Below are 18,523 nucleotides of genomic sequence, written 5' to 3' on the forward strand. Positions count from 1 at the left end.
GGGAACAGGAAAAACACAGTTTTCCTTCAGAAAGCAGGGAGATCACTGACGTGCAAGAACTCTGGCAAAGAGCATGTGGCTGCTGATAGTTTTTTCTTAGGGAGGATTAGCACATAGATAGCACAAGTTCTAGGACATGCATTCCATGATTGTGTCTATGATTACCAAAATAACATTATACACGAAAGAAATACAATATTTGTGCAAACATTTGAATGGTGGCAGTCTCAGACTTGCTCTATCCAAGCTGTAGAGATAATTGAGCATCAATTTGCTCTGATGCAGAACCCTCATACCTATTACAGCTGGAGATCCACATCCACACCAGCAAGCTCTGGCATGGAAAATTGTTCAATCAGCTACCTGACTCCAAGGAAGGGGCACCTGGGCATAATGGGTCATTTACTTTCTCACTTCAGCAAAGATTTAACCCAACCCAGCACTTATCATCTGGTTCATGATTTGTTTTTCATGGCTTAGATTGCTTATTTATCATCCCCTTTAAGAAAAGCAGGTCAGTTCCTTTCCTTTTCTTTATTCAAACAAAATTCCTGCTGGTTTCAATTTCAAGTCTGTTGCTCCAGCCCAAAGCCTTGTGTGTAGTTTTCAAACATTGCAGAATAAAGTTTATTTGTGCTGGGATACTTTTCTAATCAAATAGTAAATCCAACATGAACCATTTCAATATGTCAGTAAGACTTCAATAAGTGTAGTTTTGCAATATTCTTGATTTTGTGTCAACTGACTTCATTTTACTTCTACAACTCTGCATATTATTTACATAATACACTGCAAAAAATACCTGTAAAACCAACCATGTATTTATGGGGGGGTGGGGGTTTCAATCTATTATTTAGCCTGTGCTCCTTGTCAGGTTTGATTCATGTAAATGATTACAGAATTAAACTGCACAGTCAGCAACTCTGAATTTACTGTTCTTTCCTGGAAATTCCTACTGGAGATGGGAGGAGAAGGAAGGGAAGGCAGGGGAGGTGTGCCTTGAGGGCAAGCATTGCAAACCAAAGAGGAAAGATCTTTTATTCTGTCTGGAGGCCTCTGAGATTTTCACCTTCAACTCCAGACCCTTCTCTCCAATTTATCTCAAGACAGTTTCGTTAAAACACAAGATTATTTTTACTTTTTTGCCCCAACATTTCCTGCTGTTCACACTGTCCCTATCAATGCTCTGCCAGGTGACAGATGCAATTTTTTTGCATTTATTTGCTGTGGGTACAGACTGGGCACTGGAAATGCAGTGGGATGTCCATGCCTGAGCCAGGATGGATATGAACACACAGCTCCTCAAATCCTCCTCCATAACTGCTGCACCAGTCACACATCTGAGCCCCAGGTGCCACCCTGAGCTTCAGTTTTTGATCTGCTAGTAAAAGTCAAAACACATTTTTGGCCTATAGGCCATACAGAGAAAAGAAGGAGGATGTTCTGCTCTGGATTTCGTTGTATTTTGACATTCACACTCCCTAAACATAAATTATTAATGCTCAAATATATAATACTTTTTACAAGCACCTTCCAAGAACTGCCTGATTACCCGCAGATTTCTCTCCTCTCTACAGACATCAGACATCCATCCCAAGTCTCCACAACCTCAGCTTTCTCTGCACTTTTGCCCTCACTCTCACCTTTGTGATGTTTCCCAGCTCTTTTTATTGCTCCTTCCCTCCAGTCTTTACCTGAATTACTTGCAGACCTTTTGCTGGGGTTTTTCAGGCTCTCCAATATTTCCTTCTGATGTCAGCATCTCTCTGCACTTCCAGCTCCCCTTCCATGAACCACACCTTGATCCCTGTACCCAGCAAGAACAGGGTCTGGATGTTGGAGTGCCCAGCTGCCAACTGTCAGGAGACTTTTCCAAAGCCAATGGAATGGAGATTTCATTTCCTTTTTTGGTTGAAACTGGCTAAAATTCAAAAACACTAGAAGGCAGGAAGGAAGACAGACAGAAGCCCTCATTAAAACAAAATGCCTAAAATTCCTACACCCATTATGTGTGACATTTAAAAATAAATTAAAAAGGTAAAAACAAAAACCCTTATCAATATTTATGTACTGCTTAAACTAAAGTCTAAAGGCTGAACTCTAGTATCCATTTCTTTAAAAAAGAGACATTGTAATTACCTTTATTTTCCATCAGATTTAAAGTGGGTAAGACACTGATGTTTGCAGTTGTTGCCAAGCAGTGTTTGCATTAAGGAAAGAACTTTCCAGGATCTCATGTCCTGCCAGTGAGGGGTCTGGGGATGCTCAGAGAGCTGTGAGGGGACACCAACAGGACAGCTGACCCCAAATGGCCACAGGGATGTCCCATTCCATGTGGCATCACTCTCAGCACATAAACTGGGGGGAAAGCTGGGCAGGGGTCACTGCTCAGGTACTGTCTGGGCGTCTCTTGGCAAGTGTGAGCAATTGCATTGTGCATATATTCTAAATATTTTATCATGATTATTATCATTACTGTATTTTCTTCCTTTTTTCTCCCATTAAACTCCCCTTAAGTCATCTCACACATTTTCTCACTCTCTCCCTGGTGATTGTCTCCCTGATCCTGCCAAGAGGAGCAGTGAGAAGTGCCTGTGTGATACTCAGCTCCTGGCTGGGGTTAAACCCTGACAAGAATGGTTTGAGAGAAATAAGTACAAAATGCTGAGCTGATATTGTAAGGCACTGGGCACTGAGAGTGCTTTTGTGGAACAGGAAGGGCTGCAGGAGCACATTCCTGTGCCCCACTCCTTCCCAGGCTCTGAGATTCTGCTTCACCCACAGAAGCCTGAAAATCTGCAGTGATAATGAAAACATTAATGCAATCCAAGCTGCCTCACTACTAGTGGGGCTAACTATTAAAATCTCATGAAAAACATAATGAAGCATTTTTATTTTTTAATTTTTATGCACTAACCACAGAAGAAGGCAATTTATCAAAACCAGTCACCACATCTGACTAATAGTTTTGTACATTACAGGAATCCACTAGTAAGTGATGAAAGCTGATAAGCTGTAAACGATTTCTCTTCTTGTAAATATTGCAAAGTGTCCAGCAGTGTTGGTAATACTGCTGCAATAAAATCAATTTTTTAAAAAAATGAAAGAAAAGCTAAAAGCACTTCAGAAGTGCAGGGGGAAAAAAAATATTTTCTCTTTTTTTTCATGTTTATGTTGCTTTCCTTCCTTTTTTCTCTGGAAAGACATGAGTCGTGGCTGTGTTGTTACAGGCTGCAATCTGGTGGGATGGCAGTGTTTAAACAGCATTTTTCCTAATGACAGCCTAAATGGCAGAGCCCTAAAGGAACAGCGAGGTGCTGGGAAAGGTTATCAGCTCCACTCAGGGCATTTTGCCCCTCAAATCAGAGCTGAACTAAGGTGCCATTAAAATATCAGGTGATGGAGAGCTTGGTGATGGAGAGCTTCTGTTTTAGCCAAGCTGCAACTCAGAGAAAACTGATGGGCAATATTGTTTTGTCAGAGCAGTGGGGATGGGGCAAGGAAGAGGAACCAAGCAGGGATAACAACTGGGACAACACTCTGCTGGTGAGCATCCTCCCTCCCAGGGCTCCTGGTCATGCCCTTGCTATTAAGTGTTGTTCAGGAGACAAGAAGAAAGTGTTCTGCTTTGTCTTACTTGTCATTATAGTGGCTTCTCCCAACCACTAGATCTACTAATAGTATAAATGAAAATATCCAGGCATGATCTCAACCAACTCCTATTATTGATGTGTGATATTGGAGCCATTCTGAGCCTTGTGCTACCCAAGAGCTGGTGCAAATATCTACCAAATTATAATTTTTCTTCATTAAAGATGTGAATTCTGACATCCAATGGGCTTGCATTTTTCCTCTGTTGAAATAACCCCAGTATGAAAGCAACGAGCAATTTTAAAAGGTGAATACCCAAAGTACAACAGAACCCAAATGAAACTTTACCTGAGAGCCATAAAACATTTTTAAAACAGTAATGGGTAGAAGTCAGCCTTGTAAGGGGGCCAGCACAGGCTGTACTTCACTTAAGCTCTACTTAAGGCTTTAATGTAGCATTTAAGTGAAACTTAGCTGGTGCATGACCTTTGTGCTGACACAGTGCAGAGCTGAGTGCTACCATTAATGATTTAACCCTCACAAGAAAGTTTTACTTTAAGGATCCTTTTACTGCTGCCACAACTTTAGGGCTAAAAAAAAACATAAAAACCCCAAAAACATAGGGCTGGCTTTTCCCCTGCTTTTTAACACTCCAAGGATCCTGGTGGCCATCTTGTGAAATATCAGAAATATGGTCATCTCTTGTTCCCATATTTCTGTATGCTATGGGATGAGGACTTGTCCTCTCAGCTGTGCTCCCATCCTGTTCCCTGGGATGTATTGTCCCACTTACCTGGGTCAGAGGTGTATTGCCACTGGATGCTTAGGTCGACAGAAGTTTTAGCCCTGGAGACCTTTTGACATGAAGCCACTGCTTCAGAGAATTGATTCAGGAGTCATGACCCTCACATCTTGCAGCACTGGGTGCACAGGACAATATTTAATGGAGGTTTTCTGCCTCCCCTTCTGACAGCTGCTGTTTCCCTGTTCAAGAGAAATCCACAGGGAGGCAAGGAAGACTTCCTTAAGGAAAAGTATTAAACCACAACAACCAGGAACAACTACAAACTCTTTGCTGCAGCAGAGCAGAACAGAGTGTAAGTGCTGCTCTCTGAAGCTCTGTATCCATCTCACCCTGCAGAGCCAACTTTGGAAATCACAGCCCTGGAGAACGGGGGTCTCTGCGACGTCCGCGCCTCGGCGTGCAGCAGGATCCGGGTGTTTGGCCTTGGCTTCAGAGACTCCCCCAGCCTGCACTGCCAGGTCACCAGGCTAATTGTAAGCTGCCTCCTCTTGGCTCCTAAAATATGAAATATGGATGATAGAGTCCAACACTGACATGTTTATATAGAAATGTTTTACTCTAATCTGTGCTATCTTCCCTCACTGTTTCAGCAGTGTTTCACCTTCCAAGCCCACTGCCAATGTGTTTGCTGCAAGTGAGGGGAGCTGAAGAGGCTCAGACCTTTCCAGACCTTCCATCCATTCACAGCTATGAATTCTTGCTCATAACCTCTGTAGAATTTTGTTTGACTTCTGTTTGGTTGAGGCGCTCTGTAGTCCATTGAAGCCTGAAATCACAATATGATTTCTCATTTTGTACATCTGGAATCACTACACTTGGTAGTTTTCCTAAACACATTTAAATGTTAAGTTTTGTGGTTGAATATAGGGTTTATTCACCACAGTTACAGAGGCTCTTATTTAAATTTTCTTAGTCATACTTCAACACCAAATCAGAGGTTTAGATGAGCATCAAACCCATCTCTTATGCAAGCACTGTAATTTTATCATAAACAACTATACACAGGCAATGCTGCAACTGAGTGGTTTGATGGATCAGCATCCTCAGTTATGAAATGTTTGATTAAACTCATAAATCCACCTCAGAACAGACACTCAGCCTGACTCCCAGTCGGTGCTGGCACGCTCACGAGGCACAGCTGAGATTTGCTGAGCCCCTTCAGGGCTCCATAGGCTCTTCCCAAGCTGGGATGTTTTGTGCAGCTGATCTGGAGGAGTAGCTGACATCACCTTCAAGGAGCCACGAGCTGGCTGCTGAGCTCCAGCAGGAAACACAAAGTTACTCGATTACATCAGCCCATCTCATCCCAGCTGCTCATCCCAAGTGCAGACCACAGCACTTCCTAAATCAATAGACCACCTGCATGCCTAGCTAAGCATGGCTTCCCCTTTACTGTAGCTATAGTAACAGCATGTTTCCTTTTAAATAAACCACGGTGGAATGCCTGATATTATTGATTATAAACATAAACATACACTGACAACTGGAATCTCTTTATGAGCCTTCATTTTCTGCACTCTCCCTCTGCTTTACTGTAGCATCTCAATGGCGAATGGCTATCAAGAGAAGAAGAAAGCACAAAAGCAGATTTCCTGAGCTCTGAGGCTGTGGACTGCCAGATCCCACTCCTGAACATCACAGAGGCTGTGCACTTCGTGGCCGGTGATGAGCCGTTCGCAAGATGGCAAGTGAAAGTAGGAATTTTATTATGTTTCTAAGAAACGCTTTAGAAAGAGAAAAATCAGTTGTCATGGTAAATTAAAATGCAAAGCACAGTTTTCTTCCTTTCAGAAATGAAAATGCCTGTAGAAATACTTGCACTAATGTCATGTAGAGGAAAAGAAAAAACACCCCACCAACCAAAACAATGAGCTAAACCCCGGTGTCTCTGTAGCCAATCCAAAAGGGCAAATTACAACCACTTCTAGAGGTAATCACCTGAAATTGATGCAGTTGTGCTAATCAATTGTTAATCATTAGTATTCCATTTCTGAAAACCCCAGCTCTGACTCCTGATTAGGCAGCAAGTGTCAGAGAGCTTTGACTCCCTGGGTGCATAAGCGGTGCGTGCCCTGGGCAGGCTTGAGCAGGGATGTCATGGTCACAGTCATGGTCTGAATGGCTGCAGGAAGAAGCATGTGCTCTATCTGCTTCTTCTGAGTTTTCTGCTGCAGTTTTAGCCCCTTTTTTCACAAAATGGTACCTATTTTTCTAAATATCCCCAGGAAACCAGTGCCTTCCCGACCCTGTGTGCCTGCTGCCCTTGGTCTCCCTCTAGGCCTGGATGGGTTTTTTTCTGCAGATCAGTTGTTTTTTTACAAAACTGAGATTTTTTTTAAAGCCTCTGAAGCTGAGAAGAATATATTGCCATTGTAGGGAGACTGCAGATGTGCCCTGAAAATTGAAGAATGCAAAATGAGGCACGTAAAACACTCCCCTCACCCCTGCCTGTCCTGCAGCCTGCAGCGGCCTGCACCCAGCTGGGGACACATGCTGCCACGTGGCCTGGGGGAAACAGAAGGATGTTTCGCAGGACGCATCTTCTAGTCAGAAATTTATTTTTAAAAGACAAGGATTTGGGAGCTTAGGACATTAGGGTAAAACTCTGTGGGTGCAGACCCTGTTTGCTGCTGGGGTGGGCCTTGGACCTTCTTTGTGTCACACACCAGGGCTGAGCCAGGAGGGAAGGTGCTCTGCTCAAAACTGGTCCAAAAAGTTATTGAACTCTGCCAGCTGCAAGATAAAATGCTGCTTCATGGTGGAAGAATCTGAGAGGGAGACACCCTGTGTGTTCCTGGCCCAAGAGGATAGGTAAAATCCTGGTATGGGCACAGGAAGGTTTCTCCAGTGTTCCAGGGCATCGTCCTCACAGCACAGGTCTATTACAATTCTGATTGTGTTCAAGCGCTTCCTTTCAGCCCTGAGGAGGTCTGTACAATTTTTCTCGTCCTTTCCCCTCAAAAACAGCTAAAAATTCTCTTTCCATGCACTAAAGCTCCAGAAAAGCTCTGCACCTGCAAGCTTTCTGCCCTTTCCCTCTCCTTCAAACCCTGCAGAGGAACCAGGCTGACGGCTACGCAGCAAAAGCTCAATTAAATCATCTCAGTCTGCACGTGAGTCTGGAGCTCCTGTGGATCTTTAGATGAGCAAATTGGGAAGGCAGAGCCTAGTGCTCAGCTTCAAAGGCAGCTGGCCTTACATGGCAGCACAGAGAACAAAATCATGGAGACTTTCAAGATAAAAAATTACTTTCAATTAAGTCCACAGGTGTTCAAAAATTCATGTTCCAGAAAATTCCTCTTATGACTTATTGCAGCTCATAAGACTTATTGATGATCTGGGTTATGTATCTATGTATCTACTTTTCAAAACACAGCTAAAGTATTTTTCAGAACCAAAAGTCAACACAATTTTTCTGGAAATGTCACTGTTCAATATTTTCAGAATCTTTCCCCCTTCCCAAATGAAATTTCAAAGGAATCAGGAAAATTTGACTACAGCTTTTTTCACTGCCAACACTGGGGGAGCAGGAGCTCTTCTCAGTGCTCTTTCATTTAATCTCCTGTTGTAGTCATGTTTCAGATTTTGCCCATTGTTCCCATGACATGCTGCTGAACGCAGATAAGAAAGTACATGTGGCTGCACCAGAGTGTTTGGCATAATTAATTGAGATATCAAAATACAAACCCATGCCTGGGCAGCAGATGACTTGAGCTCTCCAGGCAAATGCCTGGGTGAAGAGGTGAAGGAACTTGGCAGGCACTTATCTAATTTTGGAAGCAGTTCTCATCCTTTTCATTAAGTTGTTGTTGCTGTATTTGTCTAGAATAGAAAAAAATCACCAAAAATTCAGTGAGGCAAAAACTGAATTTGAACTCAGCACATTTTTACACCTTTCTTTTTTTTTTTTAGAGACTTTTTTACAAAGTCTATGTAGAGTGATGCCAATAGCCAAGATCATTTCATGACAGGTGAAACACCTGAGAAAAAAGCAACAGAGTTCCTGAGCATTCTTTGCATTTTTGGAGAAACTGCTTCTCCTTTCCAGATGGTACCTATGCCCAGGCAAACAAGGCCCAGCTCTAAGTGGATTTTTGCCCCTTATTGTCCAAACAAATTAAAGGTTTGCTCAGCTCACTTCTCATCAAAGTATTTGTTCCACATCACTAAGATGACTAATGAAAAGGCAATTAAAATAGCTATAAACCAGCCCAATTCTAAAAAGGGACCAAAATAGATGTTTATAATAGAATGTAGGAAAAAAAACAAAACAGATTAAAAAATAATCTAATTATAGGAGTTACATCTCACTCACAACACTCCAGACAGAACAATTAGTACAATTTTACAGCTTTTGATATTTTTCCCTGTCTAGCCATTTTTTCACCCATTATTAGTGCACTATGTATTGAGTGTATTGAGACAACTTTGGACACTCCAGTAAAATAATGAATTTAAATTAAGTTTAAATTGCACTAGGAATAATAAATTCTTAATGGAAATCTTGCTGCCAGAGTCTTTCAATGAAGAGCAGGTCTACAGGGGGTTTCAGTTTTTTCTCAAACTACAGGAGAAATCCTTTATTTCTTTGAAAAGCACTTTTACCTATAGTACAACACACTATAATCTAATATGTCAATAGTCTAATATTTTCCTTAAACCAATGAATTTTACTAGGTCAATGAATTTTTGAACCAATTTATATTAGTCCAAAGAAGTTATTTCACTTCCACAAGTTGAAATTGTGAATATCCATGAATGCTGCCTGTGCCTGCCCTTGTGGTGGTTTCTGTGGTGGCAGAGAAAACCACTCAGCTCAAAATGTAGAACCATCCCACATGAGACAGTGTAGGAGAATCTGCTCTATTCTCTTCCATGAACTTGCAACCAATTCATGATAATTGCTGCTTTTTATGAAACTTACCATGTATTTTTTGATCTCTGTACTTTTGTTTATCTTTGTTAAATTTAACTTTTTTTTTCTGTGAGCTGGAAGAGTTTATTGAGTGATCAAAAACTTTATGGCCTCAGTCTTGTAAAAAATCCCCTGCAAAGGGACCAAGGATGTTTCAGCTTTGTGGTCTCGGGAGAGATGGAGGAGGGCTGGGGATTCTTTTTTAACACCAAGAAAACACAGGAGTACCTGATGAATCCAAAGCAAACCCTGTTAGATTTGCTAAGCAGCAGCTTTATTTTGATTGTGAGAAGACAAAACCTGAAAAATACCTGACAAAAAGGTTTTGCTTTCCTGGTGGTTCTCATCTGTGTCTACAGCATGGCTTTCCCCCAGGGTTTTGAGGTGCTCTTCAAGGTTCACACCACTCAAGACATCTCACAAAGCACTCTCAAAAGCTTTCCACTTATCCACACTTCTCTGGTATCTTTTCATTTTTACTGTGGAAAAATTAAAATATAAATGTACTCAACTCTTTTGTATTGTGCAAGCACTCATATATAAAAAAGGGCATGTTTAAGGCTTCCTGAATTATCCATTATGAGCTGGGACAGGTGACTGCTCTAATGTACCTTCCTACAGAAATGAGAGTGTTTCTCTCTCTCATTGTCATCCCCTGCATCTTTTATAGGTTTAATTTCAAACAAACCTATATAATTCATATTCTTCTTTTTTTCAGGCCAAGGATTTTACTTACTGATTTGCTATTAGTAAAAAAGTGGTTCTCATTCTCATTTCAAATAAACCTATATAATACACATTCTTTTCTTTTTTCACTTTCAGGCCAAGGATTTTACTTACTGATTTGCTATTAGTAAAAAAGTGGTTCTGAGTCCCAGCCAAAAATGTTAACTGTGTTCCACAACTCCTTGAAATCCCCCTTGTAGTACTTGAGTAAAGCTTCCATGAGGGTATCAGGAAAAAAAAAAAAAAAAAAAAAAACCACCTTCAGGGTAAAACCTAATAGCAATCAGAAAGCTGAATGCCAGCTGAGCCAAAAGATCTTCTGGTTATTAATGAAGAATTTCCAGTTTGGAGCATTAAGCAATTTGTTAGCTCGCAGAGCCGCTCACAAGTGGTTTAATTTATCCTGCTGGCACGCATCCAGATCAAAGGGGCAGTGCTGTGGCTCCACAACGAGCAGACAGTCTCCATATGGAGCATGATGAGTTCTGAGGATGATTTTTGTCTCACTCAGGTCACTAACGACGGCGTGCAGTACAGTAACTCGCGGGTGCTGACCCTGTACGACGCGCTCTGCCAGCTCTGCCAATTCCACCCCACCGCACTCTGCAAATTAAAGGTAATTTAAAGATCATCAAGGTTTCATGTGGATCCTTCATCTCTCCCTTAGCCCTCTCCCTCCCTCTGATGGGCTGGGTGTAATAACTGCTCTGGAAGGGGAAAACCTATTTCACAGATCAGCTGCACAGCCCCACACTTTGCTTTTCTCTTTCACAGCCTCGCGTCTGCGATATTTTATTCCCTTTTCATATTTACACCTGATAAAGCATGCTTTATGATGGACCTTCCTCACACAAACACCTCAGGAAAGCTCATGGCTGCCAATATTTATCCTTTGCAGCTGTTAGTGGGAGTAAATAAGAGTGAGGAGCCTGCCCTGAGAGGCTTAGCTTCACTTCTGAAGTGTCTCTGTTATTTTCCCTCTCCCAGCCTGTTTGGTGAGGGTATATCATTTCTATTCCCATTTTCTGCTTTAGCAAGAGGCACACAAAGAAGCATGTTATACAGTTTTTGTCATGTGAGAACACCCTTGAGAGAGCATCAACCATTCCTGCTTGCATTAAACACTGCTAAGTACAAACACTGAGTATTCTGACAGTTTCAAAACTGTAACCAAAAGTCTACAGCTATGTTTTAAACTGCCAACATATTAAAAATTGCCTGCAGAGCACTATAATCCTCAGTTTTCCTGTGGAATTATTGGTGTAGCACCCCTTAAAAAGATCTTCTCTTCTCTTTTTTCCAGAGGCCTGCATTAAGCAAATTATCTGGTTTGCAGTGGGGCTTCAAAAAAAATTTTGGAGGGTATTAGGTGGGATATTTGAATGTGCTGATTCTGCTTTCCTACCCTGAGGCAAGTATGAATTAATAGGAGGCCACCAGTCTGCTTTTTTTATAAAATGAAGATTAATCAGGTACATCTTAACTCATTTGCCTCACTGTTCTCATTAATGCTAATGAGAAAATACAGCTTTAAAACCTGTACTGATTGCAAGCACACACCAGTTACCAAAACTTTTTAAAAGTTCACTTTTTTCCATGTGAGTGAGTGAACAGAAGTTACTTTATAGTAACTTTATAGGCCTATGTGGTAGTTTGACCCTGACTGGATGTCTCAAAGTCCCTCTGTCACTGCCCTCAGAGAGATAAGGGCAGGGAAACCCAGCACAGCCCAACTGAGGGTAAAACCACTTTAGTTTTAGATTAAAATAATTGTGTTAGAATCATTTCACTTAAAGCTAAGGTGAGGGCTTTTTGTCAAAGGCTTTCATATAGTTTTGAAACTCAGAAATGGATGTGGTCTCTCAATATGGTGTTCTCTAGGGATTATAGTAATTTCTATTCTAAGATGCTTCAAGGGAATATTTGAGCTAGGCTTCCAATTGCATCAGACCACAGTCTAATTATACCCCTTCTGCATTACTCTGCAGCACCTAAATTGCTTTCAGAAAAGGTGTTTCAATTAGGGGACATTTTATATCAGCCCATTTCACATTCTGTGTTCTTTTATGGGGCCCATTCTGTACCACACTGTATCACATCAGAAAAAAAAGTCTTATTTTTTTATCATAGCATCAAGCCCTTGAAAACAACAATGTAATAAAATCTAATTAACATCCAGGGTTTAGTGCTGGAGATCTGTCATGTTCCATCATGTTGTGGCCATTATGAGAATGCTTTTTGTTTCTCTACCTGACCCATTACCCTAAAGTGGTATTACTGACTAATGCAGTTTGCAGAAGGAGTTTGGGACACCAGTAAAGCAATAGACAGAAAATTCAGGGCCAGTAACAGGACACATATCAGTCTCAGAAAAACAAAGGAAGGAAAGGGAAAAAACGTGTTTGGTAGTTTGTCTGTCCTGCTGTCCCACTGTGGCAAGGACATGCCCCTTGTTCCCAGGATTATTCCATGTTTTTCTGGGAATCTGCATGGCCAGATAAAGTCCCTCCTGCCTAGCACAGGCTACAAGGCCTGACTCCTCCATAGGACCTTCCCATGGGATAGATCTTTAACTCCATCTGTTAATTATGTCCCTGTGCTCCCTTTTTAGACACCCAAATGCCTTCAACTCATAGGGGCCCCCTGGCCCTGGTGGGAGAGGAGCAGGTCAGCCCAGAGGCTGCTGTGCCCACAGAGCATCCCCTCACAGATGGCTTTGGGGATGTTCTGCCCCACCAAGGCACCAGGGACATGCTCAGCTCTCCCCTGCAGCTCCCTCATGGGAGCCTGAATTCTCATGCACTTTATTCTGCTTTTATAGCAGAATTTCCTATAGCAGAATTTGCTTTTGCAAATGTTTAGGAAGAGCAGGATTCCAATGTTTCAAATGGAAATAATGTAGTCTCAGGCTTTGGGAGTCTCGTGGAGCTCACCTTTCATGGATACCTGATATTCCCCATATGAGCAGTCGCAGCTGGAAACAGTGACCACATGCACCACACGAGTGTGCAAATGGGAAAAGTCACATTCTGTTGCATCCCTCATCCATTACAAAACAACACTCCTTTGCCTAAGCTAAAACATTCAAAGCTACAAGGATCCCAAGCTGAGACTGGAAAACTTCCACAGTTTCCTCATTGTAAGCAGAAAGCACCAACATTTAAATTGCTGCTGTTTCCTTGTTTCAAGAGACAAGTGAATTTCTGCTTATATCCAGAAATTATTAATTGCTAATTTCTTATCTTTCTTATTCCTTTTTTTCATTGCCTTCATTTCCCACCCATTTTTATATTTCCTTTTCTTTTTTTTTTTGGCAGGAAAATACATGCAATATAGATGGACTTTGCTATGGTGAAGGAGAGTCAAGTCCTACAAGCCCTTGTCTTCTCTGTGAACCTGACATTTCTAAGTTCACCTGGTCTGTTAATGAAAGTAAGACAGGGGTTTCTTTTCTAGAATTTAGAAGCACTTATCTGGGAATTTATGACTTAATTTATGAAATGTATCATTCCTCCATTTAGCTGAATCTATCATGTGGGTGCACATGGGCTGTTTCTAGTGGGAATAATTGGGTGCATCAGAAGTACAGACTCCTCTGCATGCACTATGCACCTTATTCTGTCTGAAACCTGATAAATCTCAGATTAATAAATGAAAAAAATGCCATAAAATTAGAATTTGATATGCCAGTGGCCCTTGCAGTACCCAAGTCTGTCAGCTAAAGGTGATGAACCCTAAATATCTCTGTCAGCATCTCGCAGGTACAAATCTTTAAGGAGGCAATTTGGGGAAAATACTGTTTTTAAAACACTAGCATGTGTTTTTGGTGTCTGTAAGAATTGCTTCCTTTTGCTGAGCCAAATCCTATGAAATGGCTCATAGCAGAGCTTGGCTTGGCAGGGAGTCCAAGTGATGGGGATCAGGCACTCATTACCTGCACTGCCACAGAGCCCTCATTCTGCAGCCCCTGGAGGCAGGGGGCATGGGGAGGCTGCCTTTTGAAGCATCCCCTGAAGGATGGAGACTAAATCATAGTTTTTTATGGCTACCTGCCCAGTGTAAACAACAACCACTGCTCACCCCACTCTTTACAGACAATGTGTGCTTCCAGCAGCATTATCCTCACAGCCCATCTCTTCCCTTGCATGTTTGCATCTGGTCAATATAAAGATTATATTATTGCTTTTATGTAAATCCATGTGGTGCTTCCAGAAGGGGTTTCTCTGCTTTTTAGGCTTTGTAAACCCAAACACATTATAGTATAGAAAGGTGTGTGAGTCACAGAACCAGCCTGCTTCAGTTGTTTGGGGTTTTATTACATACCAAAAGCTGGCCAACTAAAAATCCATTTGGATGAGCAGTTAAAATGCCTAAGGGTGATTTAGATCTGAATGAGAGACTACACTTGAAAGCTGTGTTTTTTCACCAGAAAACTATTTAATCCAATGAGGGATGTTACCTGTGACTCACAAACCTTGCCTCCTTTCTGTCATATAATAATAGAAAGTTTTGAAAGGTTTGAAATGGACCTCAAAGATCATCTTGTCCCACCCCCTGCCATCGGTAGGGACACCTTCCACTAGACCAGGTTGCTCAGAGCCACATCCAACCTGAGCTTATATTCTGCTGGCCAGAGCAGCAGCATCCCCAGGGATGAGCTGATCCTGGGTGTTACAGACAGACTCATTACTAATACCAAGACAGCTTGATTTTCAAATTCAGGAAATGGCTGAAAAATTAAAAACTGAATTTGTTTTGAAATTTATAAAACTAGAAGTGATTTGGGAATTCTGACACACATCATGGTTCACTTTTAAATTATGTCAAAATTTAAAAATATTTATAAGAAAAGGTTTGTCAGACCTTTTTTCAAAAGTATGAAAACTTCTTTAAAAGTCCTGCAGTAATAGGGAGAGTGAATATATATTTACTGGATGGCAAGCAGATCTCTGTAGGATTAGAAACACTCCTCCACAGACTCCTTTCAGAACATCTGATTTTATGTTATTTTGTGCCTACCACTTCCACTCACCATCCATTCAGCTAACACCTTTGTGTTTATCCATAAATGCATACCCTGCATCAATATTTCATTGATTACTTTGGGCACAACTTTTATGGGCTCCATGGCTTTAGTGTTTGGGAAATAAAAGGTAAATGAATAGATGGAAGCTTTCAACAGTTATGCCAGGACTATCTGCTGGACAAGCATTTTAGAAAGCTCTCATAACCCAGCAGCAATAAAGGAGACACATATTTAAATAATTGCATCATCTAAGCCGTGCTATGGAAAGCAAAGTTGGATAAAAATTATATGCACCACAAAAAATCCCCTAATGATGATTTCCCATGAGCGTAGGGCAAGGAGTCCTTATGAGAACACATACATAGTTCATAATGTTAGAGCATGGCTTGAAATTATTCCTGGGTATTGGAAATGTGCTTTAATTTAAACATAAATATAGTCAAATTACACTGTGAAAGATTCATTTAAATATCAATACCTGTCAATTTGTACTGCTGGCTAAAGAGGAAAGATGCCTTGAGACTGAGGAGGCTTAGGACATGGAGATGAAATTCCTGGCCCTGAAAAGAGCTGCTGGCACCTCAGGGTACTCATCTGATCTTACTTTTCCTTGGTTTCTAATTATAAAATGCAATCATTTTCTCTACCTTGTCCTCCTTACCTATATACATTGAAAGTGTCTTCAGGTAGCATTTATCTTCTGCTGCTAAATACCCTTGTAAAATTAGGGGGGTTTATCTTCATTAAGGAAATAGTGAATGTAAACAGCAACCCTGGAAATAACAATGCCAATGGTGACATGATACTGTCACTGGGGATGGACAGTCTCTGGCACTGAAAAGACCTTTGTTCCTGATGAAATGCCCAACTGAATTAACTCAAACTGCTTCTTTAATTACTCCTTGTGGGTAAAGACAGGAGAGTCAACTCAGTGGAAGGGTTACAATTTATTTTCCCTTCTGAGTTGCCTGCCCAGTTCATTTGAAATTCAGAATTTTGAGATTTATTTTATTTATGTTTAAATGGATAGATGATAGGTAGATTAAATATGTATGTAAGTATAAGAAATATAACTAATTATATCATTATATATTATATATTTTATATAATATAATATACTATATAATATTATATAGTATATATTATATAGTATATTATATATTATATATTATATATTATATATTATATATTATATATTATATATTATATATTATATATTATATATTATATATTATATATTATATATTATATATTATATATTATATATACTAGTTTTAAGAAGAACTGGGACTAGGGGGAGGTTATAGAAATCATGTATTATTTACTCTCAAGAATCAGATAGCACATCAAAATTAATCCAAGTTCAGGATGGGACAGAAATTCAGCATGGGGCACAAAAAAAAAAAGGGGAGGGAGGAAAATGGTGTTCTTTTGGTAAAGTTATTTACTGCCTCTAACACACAAATCTCTTCCTCCATCAGCCTCTGGGTATGATCTGCATGTTTTCTTTGAGAGCATCCCTTCAAAGACCCACACTGAGAGCCTTTACGTGGGAGAAAGTGGAGTTTATGTAATCATGGTTTCATTTTTGCTGTTTAGACAACCTGCCTCCTGTGTTCCAGGCCCCCTCCAGCCAGCTGCTGACATTTATTGGTGAGAATTTTGTTTACCAGCTAATAGCGGTGGATCCAGAAGGGTCGGCTGTGCTATTCATCTTGGAGGCTGGGCCACGGGATGCCAGGCTCTCCCCTGCTGGCCTGCTCCTCTGGAAAGTGGATTCAGAAGAAATGCAGACCTTTGAATTCGCTGTGTCAGATGAGTGCAATGCACAGAGCAGGTACTCCATTGAGGTAAGGGAAAGAGCACTTTAAAAACAAAACAAACCTCTTTGTCATGTCAGTGCAATTGTGCAATTGTCATCAAAGCTGATAATTTGTTACTGCCTCGAAAAACAAGGCTTCAGCTGTTTCCTCATAAGTGTATAATATCCAGCACAGCAATAATGATCAATTAATGGAATAAATATCTCTGAGAACATAGAAACTATATACACAGGGAACAAGAGAGAGTGCTATTGATTGCTGTTTGAAAGAACATTCTTGCAGAGCCTTTTAATGGTTCATTAATCTGCTTTAAAATTCACATTTTGCATCTGGATTGCACAAAAAAAAAGCATATAACATAAAAGACCAGGCTTTAGCTATAAAAGGGAGATTATATCTCATTCTCAATGATATTTTTAGAGGATGTCTTGCTCTTATGTCTTTACTCCACACTCTTAAGTTTCTTGGCAGAGCTTGTGCATGGCTTTGTCTTTATTGTATGGGCTAACATCAATCCTCTGATCAGATAAGCTAATAAAGCAGGACACAGACTCTTGACATAAGAACAGTTTTGTGAAGAAAAGCTTTTTATTCCCAGAGATTCCTATTTTTACTCATTCAAACCACAAAATACCAATCTGCTGAACCCACACAGCAAAGGGGAAACTGGAGCCTAGATATGGCTTTAATGGAAATATTTCAAGCCAGACCTGTGTTATCTGGGGGAGATAATGCAGAGCTTTGAATCTGTAGAAATGCAGTTCTTGTAAATACCTAAAATACAACCATGGATCTCCCTTTCCTGAAGGGAGACACCAGATAAGGAATGCCACAGTCATGTTCCTGCCTGGGAGCCATTTGTAATGTGAAGGAGGAAGGTGGGCAGGCAGGCAAAGAGAAAAGATTTTTCCTTTCTTCTTTGAAGAATAAGGAACAAATTCTGCCCTCAGATACAATGTGAAATCTGCTGTTACAGCAAACGAGATTGGGGTTTTTTTTCCTTATAAGAAGTCAGAATATGCCCCTAAATGATGAAAAAAGAAATCCCTTTGAAGTGGAGCTCTCAGTCAAATAAATAAGTACAGTGAATATAAGGCCATCCATCTAGACAAAGGAAATTGGTTAGAAATAGATTTCCATAATAGTGGATAACATGTTTGTAGTACAAATCTCTCCCTTCCTAAAGGGGAACAATCCCCATCCCAGCTGTGGTTATCCAGAGGAACCTTACCAGAATCCCCTCTTGCCTTTTCCAGGTTGGAGTGAAGCCCTGCAGCTGCCTCAATGGTGGCACCTGTGTCACCAATATCAAATACCCTCCAGGCCTTGGTGAATACCTGTGCTTGTGCCCAAATGGATTTGATGGAGAATTCTGCCAGGAGGACACCAGGGACTGCAAATCAAACCCCTGTGGCAGTGGGACCTGCGTGGACAGCATGGGGAGCTACTTTTGTCAATGCCCCCCTGGTTTGGGAGGTAACACCTCTCTGTTTGCATCTCTGCTTTAACCACAGATGTACTGAGATACAGCATTTTTTTAGTATGGCACGACCAACATCTGCCAAATGGACTGAAAACAAAATCATGCTCTTCTGCTGCCATGGCTTAGCTTTAGACGTAGAAAGATAATATTTCTC

The 18,523-nt window shown here is 40.8% G+C and overlaps 1 protein-coding gene across 1 annotated transcript in view; it reads left to right on the forward strand.

The window, feature by feature from the left end:
- Positions 1-18,523, forward strand: part of LOC135450331 (von Willebrand factor D and EGF domain-containing protein-like) — a 171,261-nt gene that overhangs the window by 94,289 nt on the left and 58,449 nt on the right. The window contains exons 12-17 of the mRNA XM_064718392.1: positions 4,733-4,869; positions 5,935-6,090; positions 10,549-10,653; positions 13,355-13,469; positions 16,663-16,913; positions 18,143-18,362. Of these exons, the coding sequence (XP_064574462.1) occupies positions 4,733-4,869; positions 5,935-6,090; positions 10,549-10,653; positions 13,355-13,469; positions 16,663-16,913; positions 18,143-18,362 (984 nt within the window). The remainder of the gene's footprint in view (positions 1-4,732; positions 4,870-5,934; positions 6,091-10,548; positions 10,654-13,354; positions 13,470-16,662; positions 16,914-18,142; positions 18,363-18,523) is intronic.

Source organism: Zonotrichia leucophrys, chromosome 7, assembly GCF_028769735.1.
Source record: "Zonotrichia leucophrys gambelii isolate GWCS_2022_RI chromosome 7, RI_Zleu_2.0, whole genome shotgun sequence".
Taxonomy (NCBI): Eukaryota; Metazoa; Chordata; class Aves; order Passeriformes; family Passerellidae; genus Zonotrichia; species Zonotrichia leucophrys.